This window comes from Lynx rufus, unplaced genomic scaffold (assembly GCF_022079265.1).
Source record: "Lynx rufus isolate CCGP_SWC_20201006 ecotype Redwood Valley unplaced genomic scaffold, mLynRuf1.p SCAF_2, whole genome shotgun sequence".
Classification (NCBI taxonomy): Eukaryota; Metazoa; Chordata; class Mammalia; order Carnivora; family Felidae; genus Lynx; species Lynx rufus.
In genome coordinates this window covers 159,168,907-159,194,797 of record NW_025814834.1, presented here as the reverse complement: position 1 = coordinate 159,194,797, position 25,891 = coordinate 159,168,907, and the positions used below count along the sequence as shown (strand labels likewise).

At 35.5% G+C, this 25,891-nt stretch overlaps 1 protein-coding gene across 1 annotated transcript in view; it reads left to right on the top strand.

Annotated features, from left to right (window-relative positions):
* MSH4 (mutS homolog 4) overlaps positions 1-24,434 on the top strand; it is a 95,777-nt gene extending 71,343 nt beyond the window's left edge. Inside the window, exons 13-20 of the mRNA XM_047082623.1 lie at positions 1,228-1,331; positions 2,827-2,951; positions 5,073-5,273; positions 8,438-8,556; positions 9,888-10,016; positions 17,439-17,613; positions 19,541-19,629; positions 24,243-24,434. Coding sequence (XP_046938579.1) covers positions 1,228-1,331; positions 2,827-2,951; positions 5,073-5,273; positions 8,438-8,556; positions 9,888-10,016; positions 17,439-17,613; positions 19,541-19,629; positions 24,243-24,434 — 1,134 coding nt within the window. The remainder of the gene's footprint in view (positions 1-1,227; positions 1,332-2,826; positions 2,952-5,072; positions 5,274-8,437; positions 8,557-9,887; positions 10,017-17,438; positions 17,614-19,540; positions 19,630-24,242) is intronic.
* The last annotated feature ends 1,457 nt before the right edge of the window (positions 24,435-25,891 follow it).

Below are 25,891 nucleotides of genomic sequence, written 5' to 3'. Positions count from 1 at the left end.
GGCTCTGAGCCATCAGCCCAGAGCCCGACGCGGGGCTCGAACTCACGGACCGTGAGATCGTGACCTGGCTGAAGTCGGACGCTTAACCGACTGCGCCACCCAGGCGCCCCACAGTTATATATTAATCTAAGAGTGAGGTAGAAATTTTTTATTTATTTGTTTATTTATTTATTTATTTATTTAAAAAAAATTTTTTTTTTCAACGTTTATTTATTTTTGGGACAGAGAGACAGAGCACGAACGGGGGAGGGGCAGAGAGAGAGGGAGACACAGAATCGGAAACAGGCTCCAGGCTCTGAGCCATCAGCCCAGAGCCCGACGCGGGGCTTGAATTCGCGGACCGCGAGATCGTGACCTGGCTGAAGTCAGACGCTTAACCGACTGCGCCACCCAGGTGCCCCTTTATTTGTTTATTTTTGAGAAAGGCCAAACAGTGCATTCCACAGTTCTGGAAGCTTGGTATGTATAAAAAAGGAAAATGAAAAAAAGAAAGTCCAAGGATATTTTTGATCAAAGGAATTTGGAAAATATTGTACCATCTCCTGTTTTAGGTAGTTCTTAGTGCATATTTGCCTATTAAAGGTTTAAAAATCCTGAAGTAAAGAAATCTGCTTAACTTTTTAAAATCCAGTATTGCCAAACCTTTGCACCAGGAAAATATTTTTTCCTAAATACACATTAACTTCCCCATGATACACCAGTTTAGGAAAGTCTAACCCACTCTAATTTTGCTTTCTCTGCTCCCAGGGGGTAACTTTTGGCAAAAACAAACCATTTAACTTCTAGGGTTTTTAAATACAACACTGTAATACTAAATAATGTGGGATAGATGAAGTAAAGAATGGGTGGAGACAGTAATGGGGTTAGAGCTTGAGTGAGGTTCAAATGTAGGGCAAGGGCTAAGATGGGTGAGAGATGGAGTGAAAGTTACATCTGTCATGCATGTTGTTTGGTGATAAGATGTACTGTTTAACATTTCTACATGACTATTTTAATTTTAAGACCTGTAAAAATAGTTGTGCCAGAATAGACTAGGTTAAAAAATCCTGCTTTAACTTTAAAAGTGATCTTTTCTTTTTTGCAGACATTATTTGAGAGTTTCTTTGTGATGCTTTGTCGTAAAAGTTAAAGTGATTAACCTAAGTACCTGTACAGTTTAAAATCTGTAGGTTTTATTTTATAGGAGTGTACACATATCTTGACATTTGTTTTTTCATTTCCTAGCAGATATCTAAAGTGAAAAATTCTTATACGTTTACATCAACAGATTTAATTAAAATGAATGAAAGATGTCAGGAGTCTTTGAGAGAGATCTATCACATGACTTATATGTAAGCACATTTGAAATTTTTGAATATTAAATTGGTTAATTTGAGGCATTATGATAAATTTCATTAGTTGGCTTTTTGTCTGATTGCAGAAAATTATAAAATTATGAATGTTAGCAAAGAAAGATCATTTCCTGGAAGAACAAGTAAAACGTTTAAAGTCTGTCACTGTGATTGGGATCACTCAGCCTCATAGAAGATTCAGGCAAATCTAATTGCAATATATATATATATATATATATATATATATATATATATATATACACACACACACACACACACACACACATATATATGTATATATATATGTAACTGATACTTCTGTAGTATGCATTGCACCATGATGTAGAATTTGACACATCATGGGCTTATCTTGGGCTTGATTCAGTTTATTCTTTTCCTATGGTATGTAAGCCCTCAACTTCTCACGGCATGCATATATATATTACAATAGTGTCAATCTCTTGCTGTTCGTGAAACAGTAGCAATACAGATAGAAATAATAAATAGATCATTCATGGGGAAGGGAGGCAAAAAAATTGATCACTCATTGTTGGTGACCTGAAATGATAAAGACAAATATTGGACTTTCAAAACAATTTTAGGGCATAGAGCACAGAAATTATGGATATAGTAGCTTTGGGGAGCATATTTCTTCTTGTAAGGGAAAAACTTTTTTTTTTTTAAGTAATCTCTATACCCAACATGAGGCATGAACTCACAACCCTGACACCAAGAGTCACATGTGCTACCAACTGAGCCAGTTATGCCCTCCAAGGAAAACCTTGTATATTATATCACAGTATAATAACTTTCCCATATAAAAGCTTAAATAATTATGTTGTTAGGGTGTGTGTATGTTGGCGGGGGTGGCGAGAGAGAAAGAGAGGGGAAAATATGTAACTTTTGTGTTGAATTTCACATTTGCAAGAACACAAAATTATTAGCAGGTGGGATCTGTTGTTGTATAGTGAGGGCTTGTTTGACTATAAAAATAATTTTATTAATAAAAATTCATTTTATTCATATGTAATAACCAATAATTTCAAAAACATAGTGTTAATCCACCAGAAGATGCATTCTTTTTTTAAACATTTTAAAACTGTTTGTTTATTTTTGAGAGACAGAGAACAAGCACAAACAGGAGAGGGACAGAGAGAAGAAAGAATCCCAAGCAGGCACTGACATGGGGCTCGATCACACAAACAGTGGGATCATGACCTGAGCTGAAATCAAGAGTTAAAACTACTCTTGTAGCTGACTCTTGTAGACTGAGCCACCAGGTGCCCACAGAAGATGCATTCTTGCTACTAAGTGCTGTGAACTCAAGGAACTTCAATTTCTTAATTTCTAAAATGAGGCAAAAGAACAGTAGACTTTACCTATAGTGTACAACTGAACTGTGAATGTTATGTTAGCAATGAATTTATTGTTTTACAATTATATTGTATGTCCCTTTTTAAAAGCATTACCTGACTTACCAAACATATTCTTTCAGGATAGTGTGCAAATTGCTTAGTGAGATTTATGAACATATTCATTGCTTATATAAACTATCTGACACTGTGTCAATGCTGGATATGCTACTGTCATTTGCTCATGCCTGCACTCTTTCTGACTATGGTAGGTTACTTTCTTTGGGATAAATATGTTGCATACTGAAATTTGTATTCCTTTCAAGCAATTTTATATAACAATTATGAATGTTGTACTTTTTTTTTTTTACCTGAAATGTAGTCTCTTGCCTGTGGTCTTAGACTAAGACTCAAAATAAAGTAAATTTACCCTTGAAATTCATTTTAAAAGTTGGAAAATTGTTTACTGAGAAATTGATAAATGAAAAATAAAATACTACAAGAAACTTGAAGGTTCCCCAAATAGGAAAGATCGAAAAGCTGCCTTCTTGGTAGAAATTACAATGATCCAAACTGATAAAGTGCAAATCTGAAGACTAATTGGAAGGAGTGTGACATGGACGAGGGAAATGAACCTCCAAAGTGAATATTTTCTGAACTAGTTCTGTAGATGTGAGCATCTCAAGATCAGGAGTTATGTCATATATTTTTGTATCCCAAGTCTGTACACAAGCCTTGAATATAAGTGTTAAGTGATTTTCTAATATTAAATGAAGACTTCAAATTAACCCCTTGAAATTTCTTATCCAGCTTACCAGTAGTAACTATAATCCAGTATAGAAATTTGTAGAACTAGTATGTGATAATTAAGGTTGAATAATTGTGGACTTAGTATCATTAATAACTTTGAATTTCTAGTTAAAATCACCAGTAACATTTCTCAAGTACTTATGCCACTTAGTTTTTGATGGGAAATAAGTATCTTACAAAGTTGTTTCATATTTTTATATTTCTTATGGAAATGTTAACTTTTTCAATTGCTTTTTTTATTTTCTCTCTCTTTCTTTAAGGTATTTATTTATTTTGAGAGAAAAAAAGTGTGCATGAATGCACCAGTGCAGTGCAGGGGCAGAGACAGAGAATCCAAGCAGGCTTCATGCTATTAGCATGGAGCCTGATGTGGGGCTTGATCCCACGAAATGTAAGATCATAACCTGAGCTGAAATCAAGAGTTGGAGGCTTAACTGACCGAGCCACCCAGGCACCCTCAATTGGTATTTTATAAGTCAGAGCTTTTCGGTCTGTTAGATCTCCTTTGGAGTCAAAACCTTAACTTAACTATTTTAATAATAGTTTTCTTAACTATTAAGATATTTGATGTTGCCCCATTTTAATTTGAGAGGGATCATCCTGAAACTCAAACCTATAAATAATGACTTTGGGCGTTAAAATGCTTTTGAAATAGTTTAAAAATTATTTTCTAACCAACCTCCTTTTATAATGAATACTTTTGAGTTTATCCATGTGTTTCCTCTAGAGGCACATAGGATTTTAGTGTTTACTTGTCCCCAAACCCTTTTTTTCTCCCTTTACCTTGGAAGGTATTCATGGAGACCTCACCACTATTTGTTTCTATAAATTAACAATATATTTTATGTCTGTTTTGACTATTATCTGGGTATTCTTTTTAGGCAAAACTTCTATAAAGGTTCGGACATAAAATTATTTTTATATTTGGTTTTACTCTATATTCATACCCCACTTGAAAAGCTAAGTATGCCAAATTTGAAATAATGCTGAAGGTGGGAATTAAGTAAATGTGCAATTTTGTAGTACTGGTGATTAATTGTTATTTTAAAGTTTTTTTTTTTTTCAACGTTTATTTATTTTTGGGACAGAGAGAGACAGAGCATGAACGGGGGAGGGGCAGAGAGAGAGGGAGACACAGAATGGGAAACAGGCTCCAGGCTCTGAGCCATCAGCCCAGAGCCTGACGCGGGGCTCGAACTCACGGACCGGGAGATCGTGACCTGGCTGAAGTCGGACGCTTAACCGACTGCGCCACCCAGGCGCCCCAATTGTTATTTTAAAAGTGTCATCAATGGCTAGTTGATTCTTTATTCTACACAAATTTGAAAATGTTATGAACTGTTTTAGAGCCCAGGACAATGACAAGGAACTAAATCCTACAGTTCCCTGGAAGTGAATAAAAGTTGTGATGGTGATTAGAATGTGTCTATTATAATCTAGAGGGATTTAGGTAGAGATTAGGGTAAAATAATATCTTAATGTTATTGTCCCAAATTGACCCTAGTAAAGTCCCATGTACAACACCACAGGCCATTAAATATATTAATCTTACAGTTCTTTTTTTTGTTTGTTTTTTCAGTTCGGCCAGAATTTACCGATACTTTAGCAATCAAACAGGGCTGGCATCCCATTCTTGAAAAAATATCTGTGGAAAAACCTATTGCCAACAATACCTTTATTACAGAAGGAAGTAATTTTTTGATCATAACTGGACCTAATATGAGTGGGAAATCCACATATTTAAAACAGATTGCTCTTTGTCAGATTATGGCCCAGATTGGTAAGTTATGGCTTTGCTTTATACTTACCAATTCTGCTCCTCATTTAAAATGCCTTGTGCCTGGTATTTTAGATCCAGGTGCCTAATTAACCCAAGGAAGTTTGGAGGAGGTTTTCTTACTTAAAAGTATATGTGTCTACTATGTAGACTATAACTTTTGCTATTTGGTATTGGGTAAGCTCCATCCAGTTTGGATTGTACTGTACTAAAAATTTTGTTGGATGTAACAAGTTAAAACTACCTTACTGTAACTATTAATGTTGTATCAATTATTACTAAACTGAATCATATCATTATTTCTGATTGAAAACCGAGCTTTGTTGTGAAAAAGTGAAATAAGTAGGATAAGCTGCTGCCTTTAATAACTCATGTAAGATTTTTACCAAATTATAACACTGGGGAGAGAAACATCTTTTACTTAATTAAGGGCTACCAGTAACTTGGGGGCAGCAGTTGATACATTAACATATGTGTGCACACACATGCATATAAATGGCTGTCATTAGCCCAACATTGTCATGTATTTCTTGGTGTAGAGGCACAACTTAGCTCTGAAAACTAGGTTTCCTTGAGAACTCTATGAATCCGAAATGAGATGATTTGCCCTAATGCAGTGGTTCTCAATCAGGGATGATTTAGCCTCCCCCCAGCCCCCACTCCCACAAATTTGGCGATCTGGATACATTTTTGATTGTCACAGCTGAGAGGAGTGTAGAGTCCAGAGATGTTGCTGAACATCTTACAGTGCGCAAAACAGTCTTCTCCCCACCCTCCTCCCAACCCTTGATAGACCTCAGAAAAATTATCTAGCCCAAGATGTTAGTAGTGTGGTGGTTGATAAACCCTGGCCTAATGTAATGAATTGTAAGGGGAATACAGCAATAATAATATTGGTGATATAGTACTGATTTACCCTTATTACTGGGAAAGAAAATCAGATATGAGTGAATGAAGAGTAAATATTTTATTTGGTTTATGGTTTCATTGGATTGAAAAGGACATCTTAGCTAATCTTGTTCTGATTCATATGTGACATAATAATCTTGCTTGTATTTGTGAGGAGCTCTGTCCTTTTAAAAGAACAGAGTATGCAATCGCTGGGTCTCTCTAATTGTAGAGCGTTCATTATACTGAATTGAAATCTGACTTTCTATAACTTCTACTCATTAGTCCTAATTCTTCTATGTATCATAGAACAACCTAGTCTCTTTTGATAATAGCCTATCAAATATTAGAAGAAAATCATTCTACTTGTCACTCATTTTAAACCTCTAAGATACCTAGAAGTATATATAGTATCTCACATAATCTGATTGTAAAGGAAATAGTAGAACTTGAAAGGCATGGAGATGAAGAACATAGGCTTTGGAGCTAGACCTAGCTTGTCTAGTTACTAGCTCTGTGATCTTAGGCAAATTACTTAACTTCCTTAGTTTTCCTATCTGTAAGTGAAAATTATAATAGTATCTAATTCTAAGAGTTGTTGTAATGATTAAGTGAAATAATGTGTATAAAATATGATGGACATAAGGTAAGGGTGTGAAAAAGGAGACTTTCCAGACACAGTAAGAACATGTTCTAAAAACAGTATGGTATGCCCAAGGAAGTACAAGAGGTTTTGTAATTCCTTTGGAGAGCAAAGAGTGGCTGTGAGTAGTAGTAGGATACAAAGCCAAAGACATGGGCAGGAGCCAGATCATGAAGGGCCTTAGGTACTTCACTGAAGAGATTGGACTTTACCCAGAGATCTATAGGGAGCTTTTGAAATTTAAACAAGAGAATGGCCTGATTGGATTTGACTTTGGATAGATCACTCTGACTGATGTATGGTTAGATGAGAGCCAGACCAGAAGCAAAATATCAGCTGGGGGCTTCTGTAATAAATTAGATAAAAAAGTGTAGAAAGCCTTTTTGGTAAAGGTAAATACAAATGAACTAAGAGGAGAAAGTACAAATGTATTCTGTATATGCTGTATTCTCCACTTGGGGCTTTCACATTTATTTTCCCACTTGATCCTTCCGGAAATCCTATGAGTAGGCTGTATTTAAGAGATCTATTTTCTCAAGTGTGATCATTATAATCACTATTGTTATTGTTACTTTTATTTTTAGTAGTATTATCCTGACTTATGCTTTCTTTTCCTGCTGGTCATTTTTCCTTAGAGAATAATCCTATTCTTCATCCTTATCTTGGCTTTAAGTCCTCAAACAATCAGGGTTTTGTTTCTTCACTCCCATTATTTCACCATTTTGTTCTATATGCTTGCTACTTTTCCCATTGTATATTTTCATCCTGTTATGATTTTGGAATGCCTTTTATGTCTCATTCTGTACGGAGATAGGTGCATTAATCAGATTGATTTGCTTTCAAATGGTGAATATTTTAGATTAGTTAGTATGATAACTTCTCAGGCAGAAATAGTCTCATGGATGAAAACTCATGGATGAAAACTTTTAAAAAATTAAATGTTTTGCTTTCATTCTAATTCTGGGTATTTCTATACATTTCTAATAACAGATATTTCCTTATACATCTTTCTGTAACAGTTATATCAATTTAGGCTTCATAAGCATTTCCTTCAAATTTTCATATTTTGAATGTTTTTCATCTAACTATATTAAAATTTTTATGAGGCTTATAATATTTCTTTTTTTAAAAGTCAATGTATTTTTTAAGTTTATTTACTTTGAGAGAAAGAGAGTGGGACAGAGAGTGAGGAAGAGAGAGAGAATCCGAAATAGGCTCTACACTGTCAGGAAAGAGCCCAACACAGGGCTCAAACTCAAGAACAGTGAGATCATTATCTTAGGCAAAATCAAGAGTCAGAGGCTTAACTGAGCCACCCAGGTGCTCAAGTTTATAATATTTCTAATGTACTTGAATTTATGCTATATTATTTAACTTCCAAATAACTATGTGCAATAGTAAGGGCAAGTATTTCCATTTATATATGAGAAAGATGAGACTGAGAGTCTAATTGGTGCCCAAAGATGCATGATAAGTGACAGGGCTGGGACCATGTCATCTAACTCTACATCCAGTGATCTTCTTTCTACTAAGTAATCCTTAGATCAGCTAATAAGTAATGAGTTGGTGAAAAGTGAAAAATATTAGTACTTATATTTTAAAACATTTCAATTGACTTTGACCTTCTATTGTACAGGATCATATGTTCCAGCAGAATATTCTTCCTTTAGAATTGCTGAACAGATTTTTACAAGAATCAGTACTGATGATGATATTGAAACAAATTCATCAACATTCATGAAGGAAATGAAAGAGGTACCTAAACTTAACTTTTCTTATGTTAAACTCATGTTAAATTCTTCCACTAATGACCAATTTTTATGTAAGAAACTATCCTTATACTAAAACATGCAGATGTGCTTATACTCCTCTACAAGAGACAGAGGGCAGTCAAAGACAGCAGCTTCCTACTTTCTGTCTTATGTGGAAATGGAAGAGGTTTTACTGAAAAATACACTTCTAGAGAAAAAGCTAGTATTATTGAACAAAAAACATGCTTTCATGTTTTTACATGGAATATATAAAAGACTTTTCAGAAAACAATGACCTATTCAAGACCATTTTGCATAGTATCTATCATTCCTGTTAGGCTTGATTTTAAAATAAAAGATGATTGGATGCTTTTAAAAATCACCATCATGTATGCCCCTTTAGAATTTTCACTTTCTGTAAAAATCCGTGTGTCCTCACCTTTTTCTGATCTGAGCCAGATGTCAAATAGACTTGAAGGGCTAAAGGAATTCAGTATAGTTTTTGGGCTATCTTAAGTAGGTAGAAATTAATGGACCACTGTAGAGTTAGATAACTTTTTGTAGATAGGGGGAGAATGGTTATTATTTATGACACTGTGTATGACTTTTACATAATTATTTAGTATGTATTGAGTATCTGTGGGAGAATATAGCAATATACTAGGTGCTTGAGGTGTATTTTTAAATGGTCCTAGCTCTCAAGAAGCTTAGCCTTAATAGAAAGGTGAAATGGCTATGAAATTTACTTTTGTGTCAGGACATAATGTGGATGGAATTCTATTTTTTGAGAAAGAGATTAATACTCTTCAGTTGAGAAGTAGCATTTCTGTCAAAGTTAGTCCTTGTTGAGCATGTATTTAAATTGGTTTAAATAGGAATCAATGGGCTTGGATACTTTCTCTTTAATTTTTCTCTCTTTACTCTCTAGAGAGATGTTAAAATAAACTTGAGAAATAGTTTTGAGTATGTTATGACAATTGATTAGTCATTTGTGGAGAAGAAAATGACCATCTTTGTGCTTTATTTAGATATTTAATTCATTGCTTAGTTTTACTTTACTGTATCTAAAACATCAATATTTTAGATAATGGTTATTTACTCTCTGTTGTCTCATGCACATATGCATGTCTGTTTATGTATATATCAGTTATTCTATTGAAATTATTAGTCATGAGATTTTTAGAAGAAAAGCAATGTGTTAGTTTCTGCCTAGCAGGATATCTTTATAAAAATATGTTTTGGATGAATTATTAGAGACTGGATTTTTCCTCATTTTTTTAAATGGTAGTGACAGCTGTTTGTTACAATGAATAACATTAAAATTATATTTTCCAGATAGCATACATTCTACATAATGCTAATAACAAATCACTCATATTAATTGATGAGCTTGGCAGAGGTACTAATACAGAAGAAGGTATTGGCATTTGTTATGCTGTTTGTGAATATCTGCTGAGTTTAAAGGTATTCTCTATCTCTTTTAAGTGTATTAATTCTTAGTCCTTTTTTGATGTATCCTTTATATATTTATCATGAATGGATTTTACAGACACCTATAGAAAGCTCTTTAAACAATTTTAGGTGGTAAAAGCATACCATAGCATTTATATTTTTATTATTTCATTTCTGATGGAAGTAGAACAGCTAGTATGATAATCATGGTGTAGAAAGGAGGAAATCAAGAAATACAAATAATATTAAAACTAGTCACTTGGCTATAATCAAATTAAATAGCAAAACATGAAAACATTTCAATAATTGTCTCTGTGTGTAGTAACATTGACTAGGATGTCATAACATGAAGTGAAAAACTAGGCATCTGAGGTCATTTTATGGTAAATTTATTTTACTTACCCAACTAAAATTTCATTCCTTTAAAGAAAACAAGTTTTTAAAAATCCAGTATGTAAAACAGACTATGATTTTTGCTCTGTTATTAAGCTAATATGTAAAATATCAAAATATATATGGATATGAAAAAACTTAAAAATACTTTTCCATATTTAAAGTTCCTTGAAATATCCCTAAAATGATGTTCTTTACCTTAAATGAGATTCCATAATGATTTATTATGTAGAATGAGAAAAATCTTATTTTATACTTGAAGGGTATATGATAAATCAGAAGTAATATTAATAGAGAACAGTAGTGTTTGTAAAACTGAATCTGTGTTGGTCGATCAGAATTTCTCATATAAATAAGATATATACATTACTTGTTAGGATTAAAAGTTAGTTAGTATCTGTGATGGTTAATTTTATACATCAACCTGACTGGGCTACAGAGTACAGGACATTTGGTCAAACGGTATTTTGGGTGTATCTGTGAGGGTTTCTGGATGAGATTTGTATTTAAACTGGTAGACTGAGTAAAGCAGATTGCGCTCCCTAGTGTGGGTGGCTCCATCTAATCAGTTTTGAGTGGGGTCCAGTTGAAGACCTGAATAGAACAAAAAGGCTGACTTTTCTGGGAGTGAGAAGGTTAATTCCTGCCTGACTGCCTTTAATCTAGAGTCATTTTTTCCTGACTCTGGAGTAGAATTGAAACATCAGCTCATTTTGGATCTTGAGTCTGCCAGCATTTGGCTCAAGTTGGCAGAAGTTTGGTTCTGAGGCCTTTAGATTCAGACTAGAACTACACAGTCACCTCTCCTGGGTCTCCAACTTGCTGATTGCAGACCTGGGGAGTTATCAGTGTCCATAATCATATGAGCCAATTCCTAATAGTAAATCAGTCAATCAGTCTCTCTCCTTCTTCCTCCCTCCCTCTACACAACCCCCCCACACACACACACCCTATTAATTTTGTTTTTCTGGAGAACCCTGACTTACAGATTTTTTTTAATGTGAAATTTATTGTCAAATTGGTTTCCATACAACACCCAGTGCTCATCCCAACAGGTGCCCTCCTCAATGCCCATCACCCACCCGCCCCTCCCTCTCACCCCTCATCAACTCTCAGATTGTTCTCAGTTTTTAAGAGTCTCTTATAGTTTGGCTCCCTCCCTCTCTAACTTTTTTTTTTTCCTTTCCCTCCCCCATGGTCTTCTGTTAAGTTTCTCAGGGTCCACATAAGAGTGAAAACATATGGTATCTGTCTTTCTCTGTATGAATTATTTCACTTAGCATAACACTCTCAAGTTCCATCCACATTGCTACAAATGGCCAGATTCTATTCTTTCTCACTGCCAAGTAGTATTCCATTGTGTATATAAACCACATCTTCTTTATCCATTTGTCAGTTGATGGACATTTAGGTGCTTTCCATAATTTGGCTATTGTTGAAAGTACTGCTATAAACATTGGGGTACAAGTGCCCCTATGCATCATGCCTCTACTCCTGTATCCCTTGGGTAAATTCCTAGCAGTGCTATTTCTGGGTCATAGGGTAGATCTGTTTTTTAATTTTTTGAGGAACCTCCACACTTCCAGAGCGGCTGCATCAGTTTGCATTCCCACCAGCAGTGCAAGAGGGTTCCCGTTTCTCCACATCCTCACCAGCATGTATAGTCTCCTGATTTGTTCATTTTAGCCACTCTGACTGGCATGAGGTGGTATCTGAGTGTGGTTTTGATTCAGATTTTGGTATTGAAGTGGTTCTAGAGGAATTTTAAGGACGGATTTTCTGAATTGGTTCTGGAGTTTCTGGAATTGACTCTCTGATCTGATTAGATTTATTTTATTTATTTTACTCAAAGACTTTTGTTTTATTATATACATGGGCTGGGACTGATGGGAAGGGGTAGATGTAGTGGGCAACCATGGTCCAGATTAGTATTGGACGCCCATACCGATGGCCATGGATATGCTAAAGGTGCCACCACTCTGCATGATGGTTTTCCTGATGCTGCTCATCAGCAACCAATTTCACATTCCAATCCTGAGACAGGAAGAAATATTGAAGAGCACCCTGGCTGCCATGCCCACTGCATAGCCTGTCACAAAGCCCATCTTCATGTGGTTGAAGCAGCTTGCCTGGAACTGTGTATAGGCCCCAGAGCCACAAGGATCCTCTTAGTGTTCAGGTCCCTGCACTGTGGTGCCCCCACCTCACTTCTAATCTGATTAGATTTAAAGATACTAAGGACTTGGGGCGCCTGGGTGGCGCAGTCGGTTAAGCGTCCGACTTCAGCCAGGTCACGATCTCGCGGTCCGTGAGTTCGAGCCCCGCGTCAGGCTCTGGGCTGATGGCTCAGAGCCTGGAGCCTGTTTCCGATTCTGTGTCTCCCTCTCTCTCTGCCCCTCCCCCGTTCATGCTCTGTCTGTCTCTGTCCCAAAAATAAATAAACGTTGAAAAAAAAAAAAAAAAAGATACTAAGGACTCTATTTCTAGTAGTAGAGAGCACTAGTCATCCATAGTGTAAGGGTGGCCTCAGCAGAGGAGGATTTTAATAATCAAGTGGAAAGGATGACCCGTTCTGTTGATACCAATTGGCCTCTTTCCCCAGTTACCCCTGCCATCATCCAATGAACTCATGAACAAAGTGGCCATGGTGGCATGGATGGAGACTATACATGGGCTCAGTAACAGATTTCCACTCACCATGGCTGACCTGGCTACAACTGTTGCTGAGTGCCCAATCTGCCTGCAGCAGAGACCAACAGTGAGCCTCCAATGGCACCATTCCCTGAGGTGATCAACCAGCTGCCTAGTGGCAAGTTGATTACATTGGACTGCTTCCATCATGAATGGAACAGCAATTTGTTCTTACTAATGACTAGACACTCTAAATATAGATTTTCCTTTCCTGTACATATTGTTTGTGCTGAAACTATTACCCATGAACTTAATGCTTTATCCACCATTGTGGTATTTCACACAGAATTGTTTCTGATCAAGGAATTCACTTCATATCAAAGTGCAGCAATGGCCTTTTGCTCATGGAATTCACTGGTTTTATCATGTTCCCTACAATCCTGAGCAGCTGGCTTGATAGAATGGTGGAATGGCCTTTTGAAGACTAAGTTACAGCAATTTCTAGGTGGCAATATCTTGCATGGCTGGGCAAGGTTTTCTAGAAACTTGTATATGCTCTGAATCAGCACCCATTATATGGTGCTGTTTTTCCTAGAGCCAGGATTCATGGGTCTAGGAATTAAGAAATGGAAATGGGAGTAGCACCACTCAACTATTACCCCTGGTGACCTGCTTGTAAGATGTTTGACTCCTGTCCTCTGGACCTTATGCACTACTGGCCTAGAGAGCTTAGTTCCAAAGGGAGAAATGCTTCCACAAACACACAACAATGATTTCATTCCACTGAAAGTTAAGACTGCCACCAAGCCACTCTGGGTTCTTCATGCCTCTGAATCAATAGGCAAAGAAGGGAGGTACTGCACAGGCTGTAGTGACTGATCCTGACTTCCAGTGGGAAATTGGATTACCAATCCATAATGGAGGTAAGAAAGAATAATTCTGGAATACAGGAGATCCCTAAGGGGTCTTGGTATTAGCATTCCTTGTGATTAATGTCAATTGAAAACTACAGCAACGCAATCCTGGCATGACTTCTAATGGCCCAGATCCTTTAGGAGTGAAGATTTAGGCCATTCCATCAGGTAAAGAACCATGACCAGCTGAGGTGCTTGCTGAAGGCAAAGGGAATACAAAATACATAGTGGAAGAAGGTAGTTACCAACTATGAGCATGTGACCAGTTACAGATGAGGACTGTAATTGTCATGAATAATGAGTATTTCTTCCTTATTTTGTTATGAATTTGTATGTATTTGTTTCCTTTCCTCTCTTATTCCCTTATCATGTGACATAAGATGTACTGAATTTATATCAGTATGTTTAACTATTATTACTTTTATGTCAATAGTATTTAAGTTACAAGATATCAAGGAGAAGAGTAAATGTCACTCAAGGACTTTATGTCCCCTTAGGGGAAGGGATTGGTACATTCTCTTGTATGCAGGATAGTTGAAACATGTTAGGTGGAGTTATGACCTTGTTGTTGTCTTTATTTGGAGATTAGGTATGGTTTTAAGAGATGGTGTATAGGTACCAATTTGACAAGAGCTGGCCTTGTGTTAGTTAATTTTATATGTCAAATTGACTAGACCACAGAGTGCCCAGTTTGGTCAAACATCATTCTGGGTGTATCTGTTCTGAAGGTGTTTCTGGATAAGATTAACATGAGAATTGGTAGACTGAGGAAAACAGATTGCTCTCCCTAATGTGGGTGGGCCTAATCCAATCAGTTGAAGATTTGAACACAACCAAAAGGCTGACCCTCTTGGGAGTAAGAGGTAACTCCTTCTGCCTGACTGCCTTCAATCTGGAACACTAGTTCTTTCCTTCCATCATATTTGAACTGAAACATCAGCACTTTTTAGGTTTTGAGCCTGCTGGCATTCCGACAGGAACTACACCATCAACTCTCCTGGATCTCTAGTTGGCTGACGGTAGATCTGAGAATTTGTCAGCCTCCATAATCACATGAGCCAATTCTTTATAATAAATCTTTTTATATGTGTATATATAATCTACAAATTATATGTACATACATATATATATACATATATATATATATAAAATCTTTATGCAGTATTGATATACACACTTACATAGTAGAAGATACATGTATTTCCTGTTTCCTGAGAGAACAGTAATTATAGTATCCATTTCTGAGATATTATGTAACAGCTGAAAATAATGCTTTTACTAATATTTTGAATACCTGTCTTAGTTTGGGCTGCTATAGACAACAGAAATTTATTTTTCACTGTTCTGGAAAGTAGAATGTTGAGATCAGGGTTCTGTATGGTAGGGAGAACCTTTTTTCCAGGTTGTAGACTGTCAAGTTCTTATTGTGTCCTTGCATGGTAGAGAGGGCAAAAGAGCTCTCTGGGGTGACTTTTAAAACAGCACTGATCGGGGCGCCTGGGTGGCGCAGTCGGTTAAGCGTCCGACTTCAGCCAGGTCACGATCTCGCGGTCCGTGAGTTCGAGCCCCGCGTCAGGCTCTGGGCTGATGGCTCGGAGCCTGGAGCCTGTTTCCGATTCTGTGTCTCCCTCTCTCTCTGCCCCTCCCCCGTTCATGCTCTGTCTCTCTCTGTCCCAAAAATAATAAAAAAAAATATATATATATATATATATTTAAAAAAAAAAATTAAAAAAAAAAAAAACAGCACTGATCTTATTCATGAGGGCTCTACCCTCACAACCTAATCACCTCCCAAAGGCTCCACCTCCTAACACCATCATACTGGAAGTTATGATTTCAACATTTGAATTTGAGGGGGGACACAGACATTTAGTCCATAATAATATCCTTTACCAGTATAAATAACTTAGTGAAAATATAATTATTGCTGTTTACTTTTAAGGTGCTTAGAAGTAATTATTATTTTCTAAGTTACTATAATAGGTTGGTTTGATAAATAAATTTTGAAGATAAATAAACAAACATGTTCCTTAGCTTCTAGTTTACTGGGTTTCTAAATATTTTCCTGTTGCTTTATAAATTAGGTTTGTTTTATGCCTCTTTTGATTTATTTAGTAGTTGAGTTTTTTCATTTTTCTGTCATAAACCTCTTGAAACCCCTTTTACATGGTTGATGCTGTTTGCCAGCCAAATATTTTCTTAATTTTTTTTTCAACGTTTATTTATTTTTGGGACAGAGAGAGACAGAGCATGAACGGGCGAGGGGCAGAGAGAGAGGGAGACACAGAATCGGAAACAGGCTCCAGGCTCTGAGCCATCAGCCCAGAGCCTGACACGGGGCTCGAACTCACGGACCGCGAGATCGTGACCTGGCTGAAGGCGGACGCTTAACTGACTGCGCCACCCAGGCGCCCCAACCAGCCAAATATTTTCTTTTTAATGTCTTAACATTTTATTTTTCCAGTAATCACATATTTATAGTTTTCCATGGGTAATATCTTAACATAACCAATTATTCATATCTCTAGTTTAGTAATTCAGGGCTGAAAACCATGTGCTGGTTGTAAGTCACTTGAACCATCTGCCTCACTATCACTTAAATACTTCTGGCAAATAGAGTTTCCTGGGATTCCACATTACACCTACTGATTGAGAATTTGGGGGAGACAAGTACCAAGAATTTGCATCTTTAATAAGCTCCCCAAGGGGTTACTAAAGTTTGAGAATCATTGTCTTAAGTATTATTCTCAATCTTTTCTTTCTTTCCTATAAGTACCTAACTCAAACACAGTACAAATCTAAAAATGCAAAACCTTTGTAATTTTGAATACCTAAGACAAACCATTGATTCCACTTTCCAAAAAATAGTTATATGGAGGGAAGCTACTTTTAAAGTAAAGTTTTTTCCAAGTTGAGAGAAATGGTATGATTTTGTTTGTAGATTACTTTTCTTTTTTTCTTTTTTATTTTTTTCAACGTTTATTTTATTTTTGGGACAGAGAGAGACAGAGCATGAACGGGGGAGGGGCAGAGAGAGAGGGAGACACAGAATCTGAAACAGGCTCCAGGCTCTGAGCCATCAGCCCAGAGCCTGACGTGGGGCTCGAACTCACGGACCGCGAGATTGTGACCTGGCTGAAGTCAGATGCTTAGCCGACTGCGCCACCCAGGCGCCCCTGTAGATTACTTTTCTAATAAATGATTACTTCATTTAACAGCTTTATTTCTGATAAACTTTGTCTTTTCAATATCTTCAGATATTTTTTTAGGATCTTATTTTTAGATTTGTTGTCTTTCCTGTATTGTAACATTCACATAATGTGTAAACATAATAAACATGTTTCTTTCATTGAATATAAATTTGCAAAACATTTTGAAATGAATTGACCATTATTAGTTTCATCTCTGCATCTCTGCCAAGCTACTTGGAAAATCAAACTAATTTTTTTTTCTAGTTCATTTTGAAAATACTGATATTTGTTGTTACATATTCTAGGCATTTACACTGTTTGCTACACATTTCCTGGAACTATGTCATATAGAGGTCCTGTATCCTAATGTGGAAAACATGCATTTTGAAGTTCAGCATGTAAAGAACACCTCAAGAAATAAAGAAGCAATCTTGTATACCTACAAACTGTCTAGGGGACTCACAGAAGAAAAAAATTATGGTATTGCATATAGAAAGTATATCTATATAATATCTATTTATTGAAACACTACATATTCTCATAATTCTCCCCTTTACTTAGCTGTCAATGTAAGCAACTTTTCCTGTCATTCTTTTGGGCACTTACGTTCTCTAAGACTATATTTTCTATGTCAAGCTCACATTATATACATATCAAGCTTATATTTAAACTTGTATTAATCAGTACCTATGTAGAATTACAACACATGAAAGCCTCATTTTTCTATTCTTAGAAAAATGTATGGGGCGCCTGGGTGGCGCAGTCGGTTGGGCGTCCGACTTCAGCCAGGTCACGATCTCGCGGTCCGTGAGTTCGAGCCCCGCGTCAGGCTCTGGGCTGATGGCTCAGAGCCTGGAGCCTGTTTCCGATTCTGTGTCTCCCTCTCTCTCTGCCCCTCCCCCGTTCATGCTCTGTCTCTCTGTGTCCCCAAAAAATAAATAAAAACGTTGAAAAAAAAAATTAAAAAAAAAAAAAAAAAAGAAAAATGTAATGTAGCCTATATTTGCAAGTTATAAATGAATTGAAGATTGTGTATTTCTTACACACTTTTTCAGTAACATCTGTTTTCTTCAGATGCAGGGAACTTGATAATTAAATCCAAAGTCTTAAAAGAGAATGTATTATTACCAAACCATATGATATTTATAAACTTGATTAGATATTTTCTATCTAAAACATTATGTGACATGCGTAAAATCTCATGGATTCAGAAAATTTTCAATTGACCTATACATATAAAGTTTCTAAAATTGTTTTGTTTTGTTTTATTTTATTTTATTTTAATTTTTTATTTTATTTTATTTATGTTATGTTATGTTATGTTATGTTATGTTATGTTATGTTATGTTATGTTATGTTATTTTTTGAGAGAGAAAGTGCATGCATGTGATTGGGGGACAGGCAGAGAGATTGGGAAAGAGAATCTTAAGCAGCATGAGCACCCAACAGGAGCCCAATATGGGCTCATTCTCACAACTTTGAGATCATGATCTGACACAAAATCAGGAGTCTGATGCTTAACCGACAAAGCCATCCAGGCATCTCCCTAAAATTATTTTAGTTATGAATGTGATCCTTGTGAGGGGGGGTAAAAGGCATCTTTGTTTTGCTATTTGAAATGGGAAGTCACCTGCATAACTTAGTTTATATCAGATATTTTTACAGGCCTTAATTTCATCTATTAAAATGGAGATAATTATATATATAGGGCCTATGAAGATTAAAGGAATTATCAAATATGAACTGCTTAACATAATGCCCAGGAATTAGTAACTTCTCAGTAAATGTGTTAGTGTTGTTTCTATTGCCTCTTAAGTAGTATATTCAGTAAACTATTAGCACACAGTAAAAGGTTTATGTGGCACTTATACAATAAAATTAAGCTCAGGGAACAGGAGAATACTAGATTGTACTTTGAATTTACATGAAGACTAGTCATCTACAGTTATATCTTCTGAGAAATCTCTCTCTCTTAATGATCTGCTAAAAAGGTGACCATTCAGCTGTAGGGTTATCTCTGTGACTAGGATTATCTCTTATCCCCTGCAAAGCTCTATCCTTTGATCTTCTATTAACCAACTGCATTTGTGGTTGGAATTCCAATGTTATTATTCAGTTTTTTAATTATCCCTTTTGTTTTCCCTATCATGTTTTCCTGGGTATCTCAGAAGTATGTTGAAAAACAAGTGAACCTCTACTTTGTCATATTTCCCAGACAACTAATTATATCCTAAAATTGGGAAATTGTCATTCAGAACTTTGGAAGACTCAGTTTTGAGAATTGTTAAGTAGTTCAGAAATGCCTACAGAATGGAAGGTTAAAGCTGTGAAGAAAAGATTATTACTGCTCAAAATAAACATAATACCCACAGTAACAATATTGAAATCCCATTGTTCGTAATTTTAGGATTAAAAGCTGCAGAGGTGTCATCACTCCCACCATCAATTGTCTTGGATGCCAAAGAAATCACAACTCAAATTACCGGACAAATTTTGGTAAGAAACTTTTTAGCAATAAGAATTGGTTTTCAAATATTTAATAATTAATAACTAAAAAATTTAAAAAGTCTAATCCTAAGTAAGTTGGACCCTTTTTATTTCCCACAACTTTTTTGGTTTGGTCTATTTCAACCTTTCCCAGCAGACCAATTAATAAGATAGTAGACAAAAATTAAACAGGTCGGTCCCTATTACACTTATTGCTACACTAACTTTATGATGAGAAAATAAATCTGTATAAAATAAGTGTTAAAAATCACTATGCACCACACTTTCATATCTTCTTAAATAGCTTTTAATACTCTTTTATCTTTTAACTATATAAGCTGTATAACTTATCATGAAGCAGTTAGGTCTTTCTAATATAAGATATATGATAAAGGTGTTATTTTTTCACATTTTTACAGCTGAAGTTTGCAGAGGTTTTGCTAGGAAGCAATAGATTCAACACTGAACTTATATGTATTATTTCAAAATTTGGAAATCTTTTTTTTTTTTTAAGTCAAGTTGCTATATGCTTTAAGAATGCATTGTGTTCCATAAACTAAAAGCTAGGTACATTATGAAATTTTCTTCAGTAGTAACAGTTTCCTTTGTCTTTTGTTCTTTCTTAACCTTTCAATTTTTATTGCATTCCTTCAGTTTCTTGAGCTCCTAGACTGTCTTTATGACCTTACTTGCCTAATCCCTCATTTGAATCCCTTCAGCAATTTTGACAGTGTTGTACTTCTGAAGACCTCTCATTACCTAGTTCCTCAGACTTCATCTTGCCAAATTCCAATTATGACAGGTCTTCTCCAGTTGCCTTATAGGCTTTGGCTTTCCTAATAATGATGCTCTAAATATATTCAAGACAAGCTAATTTTATCTACTGTAAATTCAGATATTCTACCTTTAGTTCAATATTGTACTGGACAGTTTTTACCCCTTTCTTTTATTGATCCCTGTAGAGTTTCTTTACCTTAACTCTTTGAAAACATTTCTACTCTTCCTAAACCCTCAATATCCTCATTGTGTACAGAAAATTTACCTGTGCTTTTTTTTTTTTAAGTTTATTTATTTATTTTGAGAGAGAGAGCATTCAGGGGAGGGGCAGAGAGAGAGAGGGAGAGAGAGAATCCCAAGTAGGCTTACTGTTGGCAAGCTTTGCCAACAGTACGGAGCCAGATGCGGGGCTTGAACCCATGAACTGTGAGATCATGACCTGAGCCAAAATCAAGAGTCAGATACTTAACCAACTGAGCCACCCAGACATCCCCCCCCCACTTTTTTTTTTTTAAGTTTATTTCACCTCCTATGCTTTTTGAGAGCCTTGAGGTTATCTTGATGAGACCTGAACTTTTTCTCCTTAAAAACTCTGTTTTGGAATTTGTTTTTTACCTAGTTCTCTTCCTTTCTATCTTAGAGGAAGAGATTACCTTTCAACTTATTTGAAGTTAACTTTTCTACCTTCTTTCCATCTCCAGTAATATAACTTCATCAGTTTCCTTTCTTCTCTCTTTTTTTTTAAGATTTTTTTTTTTTTTACATAATATCTACACCCAATATGGGACTCCAACTCACAACCCCAAGATCAAGAGTTGCATGCTATACTGACTGAACCCGTCAGGTGCCCCACTTAAAAAAAATTATTTTACTTTTTTAAAGTAATCTCTACATCCAATGTGGGGCTCGAGTTTACAACCCTGAGATTAAGAGTTATATGCTCTACCAACTGAGCCAGCCAGGCACCCCTTGTTTCTTTTGTTTTCTTTGTATCCTTAGTGTTTGTACACTGGCTTTTCTTTTTTCTTATGAATATGCTTGGGTTTTTTCCTAAGAAATCTTTCTTTTTTACCTTACTTCTCAAATGATATTTCTCTTCTTTGTACTGCCAACTTCTTAAGAGTAATAGCTATGTGCTTCTTCCATTTTCCACTTGCAAACTGGATCTTGTCATCATTCCACTGAAACTTTCTTTTAAATACCAACTGATGATAAATTCTTCCAACCTTTTTTTCACTTCTCATCTTCCCTGGTCTTTCTGTGGTATTTTACACTATCCTTCTTTCACTTTTCATAATTCTTCCCTGTCTTAGCCACTGGGGAACTGTCATCTCTTGGATATCTTCATTCTCCTACCTCTGGTTACCCCTTCTTTCCTTCCTATACCAGTGCTTTAAAAAAAATTTAATGTTTATTTATTTTTGAAAAAGAGACAGAGTGTGAGTGGGAGAAGGGCAGAGACAGAGGGAGACACAGAATCCAAAGCAGGCTCCAGATTCTGAGCTGTCAGCACAGAGCCAGATGCAGGGCTCTAACCCAGGAACTGTGAGATCATGACCTGGGCCGAAGTCAGACGCTTAACTGACTGAGCCATCCAGGCGCCCCACCGGTGCTTTTATCATTCCACTTATTAAATGGAATTGTTCTAAGATTTTGCCCTCTTTTCTTTGTTTAAAACTGTGTTCTTGGTGAGCTCATCTTTTCCTCAACTTCTGTTTTCACTTCTTTTTGACTTTAAATCTATATATTTTCTTATTTCTTCTTGAAATCTCAATTTATGTTTTCACTCTTTAATAGGACCATAATTAAATATATCATCTGAAAAATCTTCTCATCTCTTTACTTCCAAATCTCCCAGTGACCCATTAGGATCATCTATGAATCCTTAATCACCTCTCGGTAAGGACCGTACAGTAGATTCTCTCTCTTTTCCAGTCTATCCTTCTTCTACCAGATTGACTCCTAAGCATAGCTTTTATAATGTTTCCCTGTTCAGAAGCTTTTGGTTGTTTCTTACCAAATAAAAGTCAAACTGCTTAGCCTAGTGTTAAAAGTCTTCTATGATTATTTCTCAAAATATATAGTCTTAGAATTACCTATGTCAGAGGGCACCTGGGTGGCTCAGTCAGTTAAGGTTCTGGCCCTTGATTTCAGTTCAGATTATGATCTTCCGGTTGTGTGATCAAGCCTCCTCCTATTTGACTCCACACTGGGGATGAAGCCTGCTGAAGATTCTCTCTCCTTCTTCCTTGCATGTGTGCAAGCTCCCACTCTCTCAAATAAATAAATAGATAGATAAATATCTAAAAAAAGAATTACCTTCATCAGAATCACCCACGGTGCTGGGAATCATCTTAGATTTTCAAGGATTTCCTGTGGCTTAGGAATTTACATTTTTAAGCAGTCTTCAAATGATTCTTCAACACACTAAAGTTTGTTAATTACTGCTTTGTGATCTCCCTTTTTTAACTTCCCCAACCCTACATAACATTTCTCAGTTTAACTATAGCATACATTTCTGCCACATTGAGTTACTTGTCATTCCATCATTTTGACCTGACTGTGTATCGGGATTTTTAACATGTCTGCTCTAGCTGTTTCCTCTATCCAGAATGCACTTCCTTCTACATTTTTCTATCAAGACTCTTTCCAAATATTCCATCCTATTTAAACTTTTCTTAACCTGAGCTGGAAATGAGTTCTCCTTCCTCTGAGAATTTTGTATCTCTTTCATGAGACTTATCATAATTTCTTAAAGCAGTTGCTTATGAATATGTCTCTTTCACTATAATAATATGTCTCTTTCATTGAGCTTCTTGAGTTCCATTGTCATGTCAGGTAGACATTTTTGTATCCCCCGTGACATTAACATGAGGTTTGGGACCTGGAATATAGAGGATAATAGATATTCAGTAACTGTTTGTTATTTAAATAGTAAACTGATAGTTGATCATTCAGTGTATCATATAGATGGGTGAATAAATGATAATCTTATTCTACCTCATGGAGTTTTATTCTATTAGAGTGAATGAAGAAAAATACCTTGAATTCCTTGCTATTGAGAAAGAGTTGGGGGATTTTATTTCTCTTAGTGAAGGGAAATTCGCTGACTTGCCAATAACAGTTTAAGATTGAAAATGCTGATTCTTCTATCTAGCTCAGGAAACCAGGTGAATGAAGAATTTTCTACCTGTACTCACAACCCTGAACTAGTTCTCAAAGACTGAATATCTAAAGGCTTTGTAAAGTACTAGAAGATTCCTGTTTTAAACATTGTTTCTTGAGTATTCTTAAGTATATTTTAAGAATTAAGGCATAATTTCAAGCAGCTATTTATGGTGCTTATTTTCAACATGTAATTTACCCCTCAAGCAGTATTTTATCTTAGGCTCTAGCAGTTTCCATATATGAAATCTCTTGAGGGACAGGCAATTTACTGATGACCCATTCTGTCACCAGTTTATCTGCTGGGGAATTAAGATAGGAGATAGCAGAGTAGTACTCTTGGGTGACATTTAAAATGAATGCTGCATAGCAATGAGCAGTTATGTTGAGTGAGAAATTTGACCTATTTAGCAGAATTTTTTTCATTCAGAAGTGATTTTCAAAAATAAGAATCTGTCATAAAGTAGTAAATACTCATGAAAAAGTTAATTTTTTCAAAACAATATTTCTTTATTTTTTCTGGTATATTTTTTACTAGTTGGATGGAATTGACTTATCCAAAGGAATTAGTTACCTTTGAGTTCTGTATTTCTATGAAGGAAAAGAGAAAATTGCCAGAATTTTAAAATAAAGTCATAGTAACCATATTTTAATTTTTATCTATATTTTTTCAAAAACAGCAAAACCAAAGAAGTACCCCTGAGATGGAAAGACAGAGAGCTGTGTACCATCTAGCCACTAGACTTGTTCAAACTGCTCGAAACTCTCAATTGGATCCAGACAGTTTACGAACATATTTAAGTAATCTCAAAAAGAAGTATGAAACAGATTTTCTCAGGGCTGAACAATTTTCAGGAAAGACTGAAGAATAATAACAATTCACATCATGTACTAATGAAATAATATATCTTAATATGAGGAAACTAGGATTCATTTTTCTCAAGAGCAAGAGAAAATATTTGCTAAATTTTATATTTTAATGGAAAATTACATTATATTAACCTTAGAATTATCATCTATGTATTCTGTGTAAGAAAATATTTGTTATAACTTAACATATTGGAACCATTTAAAGGACTGATTTTTATGTTAGAAGAACGTCAATGTGACATTTTTTTCTCATTTGTGAAAATTCATGTTGTTATGTCTTAACTGTATTTATACTTACAAGTTATGCTTTAAATGCTATTAGAAATACCTTAGTTTAAAAAAAAAACACTTTTTTCAGTCTGGAAACTTATGTGAGTTCTTTTATGCTCTCTTCTGAAGCAGTAAGACCCTATGGCTCAATAATTTCTTAATTAGTACGCCCCAAATTCCAACACTGGATGCTTCTGAAGTTTGTTAGGATAATATTGGGAATTTTAAAGTATTCTTTTTGACCGTTCTGAATAGGTCTAAAGGGTGAAAAGAAACAAACAGATATTTTGTAATGCAGAGAATGGTTTTGGAAGGAGTCACCATCACCCACCCTTTCAGTTTTCCAAATACCAGGCATTTGATTTTGTTTTCCAAGTTTTTATTTTTGGCCATCTTTTTTAGGTGAGTAACCAAAGCAGCATAAAGGTAATATTGGTTCATTTGCCTCAGGGAGCATTTTATAGAATATAAAATTTATAGAATATAATTTTATAGAATAAAATTTTATAGAATGTAAAAATTTATAGCATTTTTCCAGAGCATGTGGCTTACACCACTACTTCAGAGTTTACCAGATCATTGTTGTTTCCTAAATGGACAAAAGTAGACAGAAGACCAGCTGTTGTTCAGTAACTGTAAAGAGTAGGGCTGTTGTCTTTTCAAATACCTTATTTCTACAATTCCATCTCACTAGATGACTGACTTACATAATCCCATCCCAAAGGCCCAAGATAGGGAGATTATTCTTTTCTTAGACAATGAAGTATCTGGAATTCAGGGCATACATTCAATAAACTGCAGAATTCATAGTAATTTAGCCCAAAAAATATACTTACAGACTGGTTAGGGCCCTATTTTTTGTCAATGTGTGCATATTTTATACAATTTAATATTTTTGACTTTATTAAATTTTAAGCATTCTAAGTACATACTAGCAGCGAGATATTGAAAAAGTTATAATTTGGTTGGCATACATGCTTGTTTGAAATGTAATTGTAAATTAGTGTTAGTATTTAAATTTGATACATGTTAAACATCCCATTAGACTACTTATATTACCTATTGTCATGTTTTAGAGAGTACCACAATATTTTAATTTGACCATTAACCATTGTTTTAATTCAGTCTTTGAAATGAATTCTATTTTATGCAGTCATTCCTAAAAGCAGTTAGATAATTTAGGCTTGCA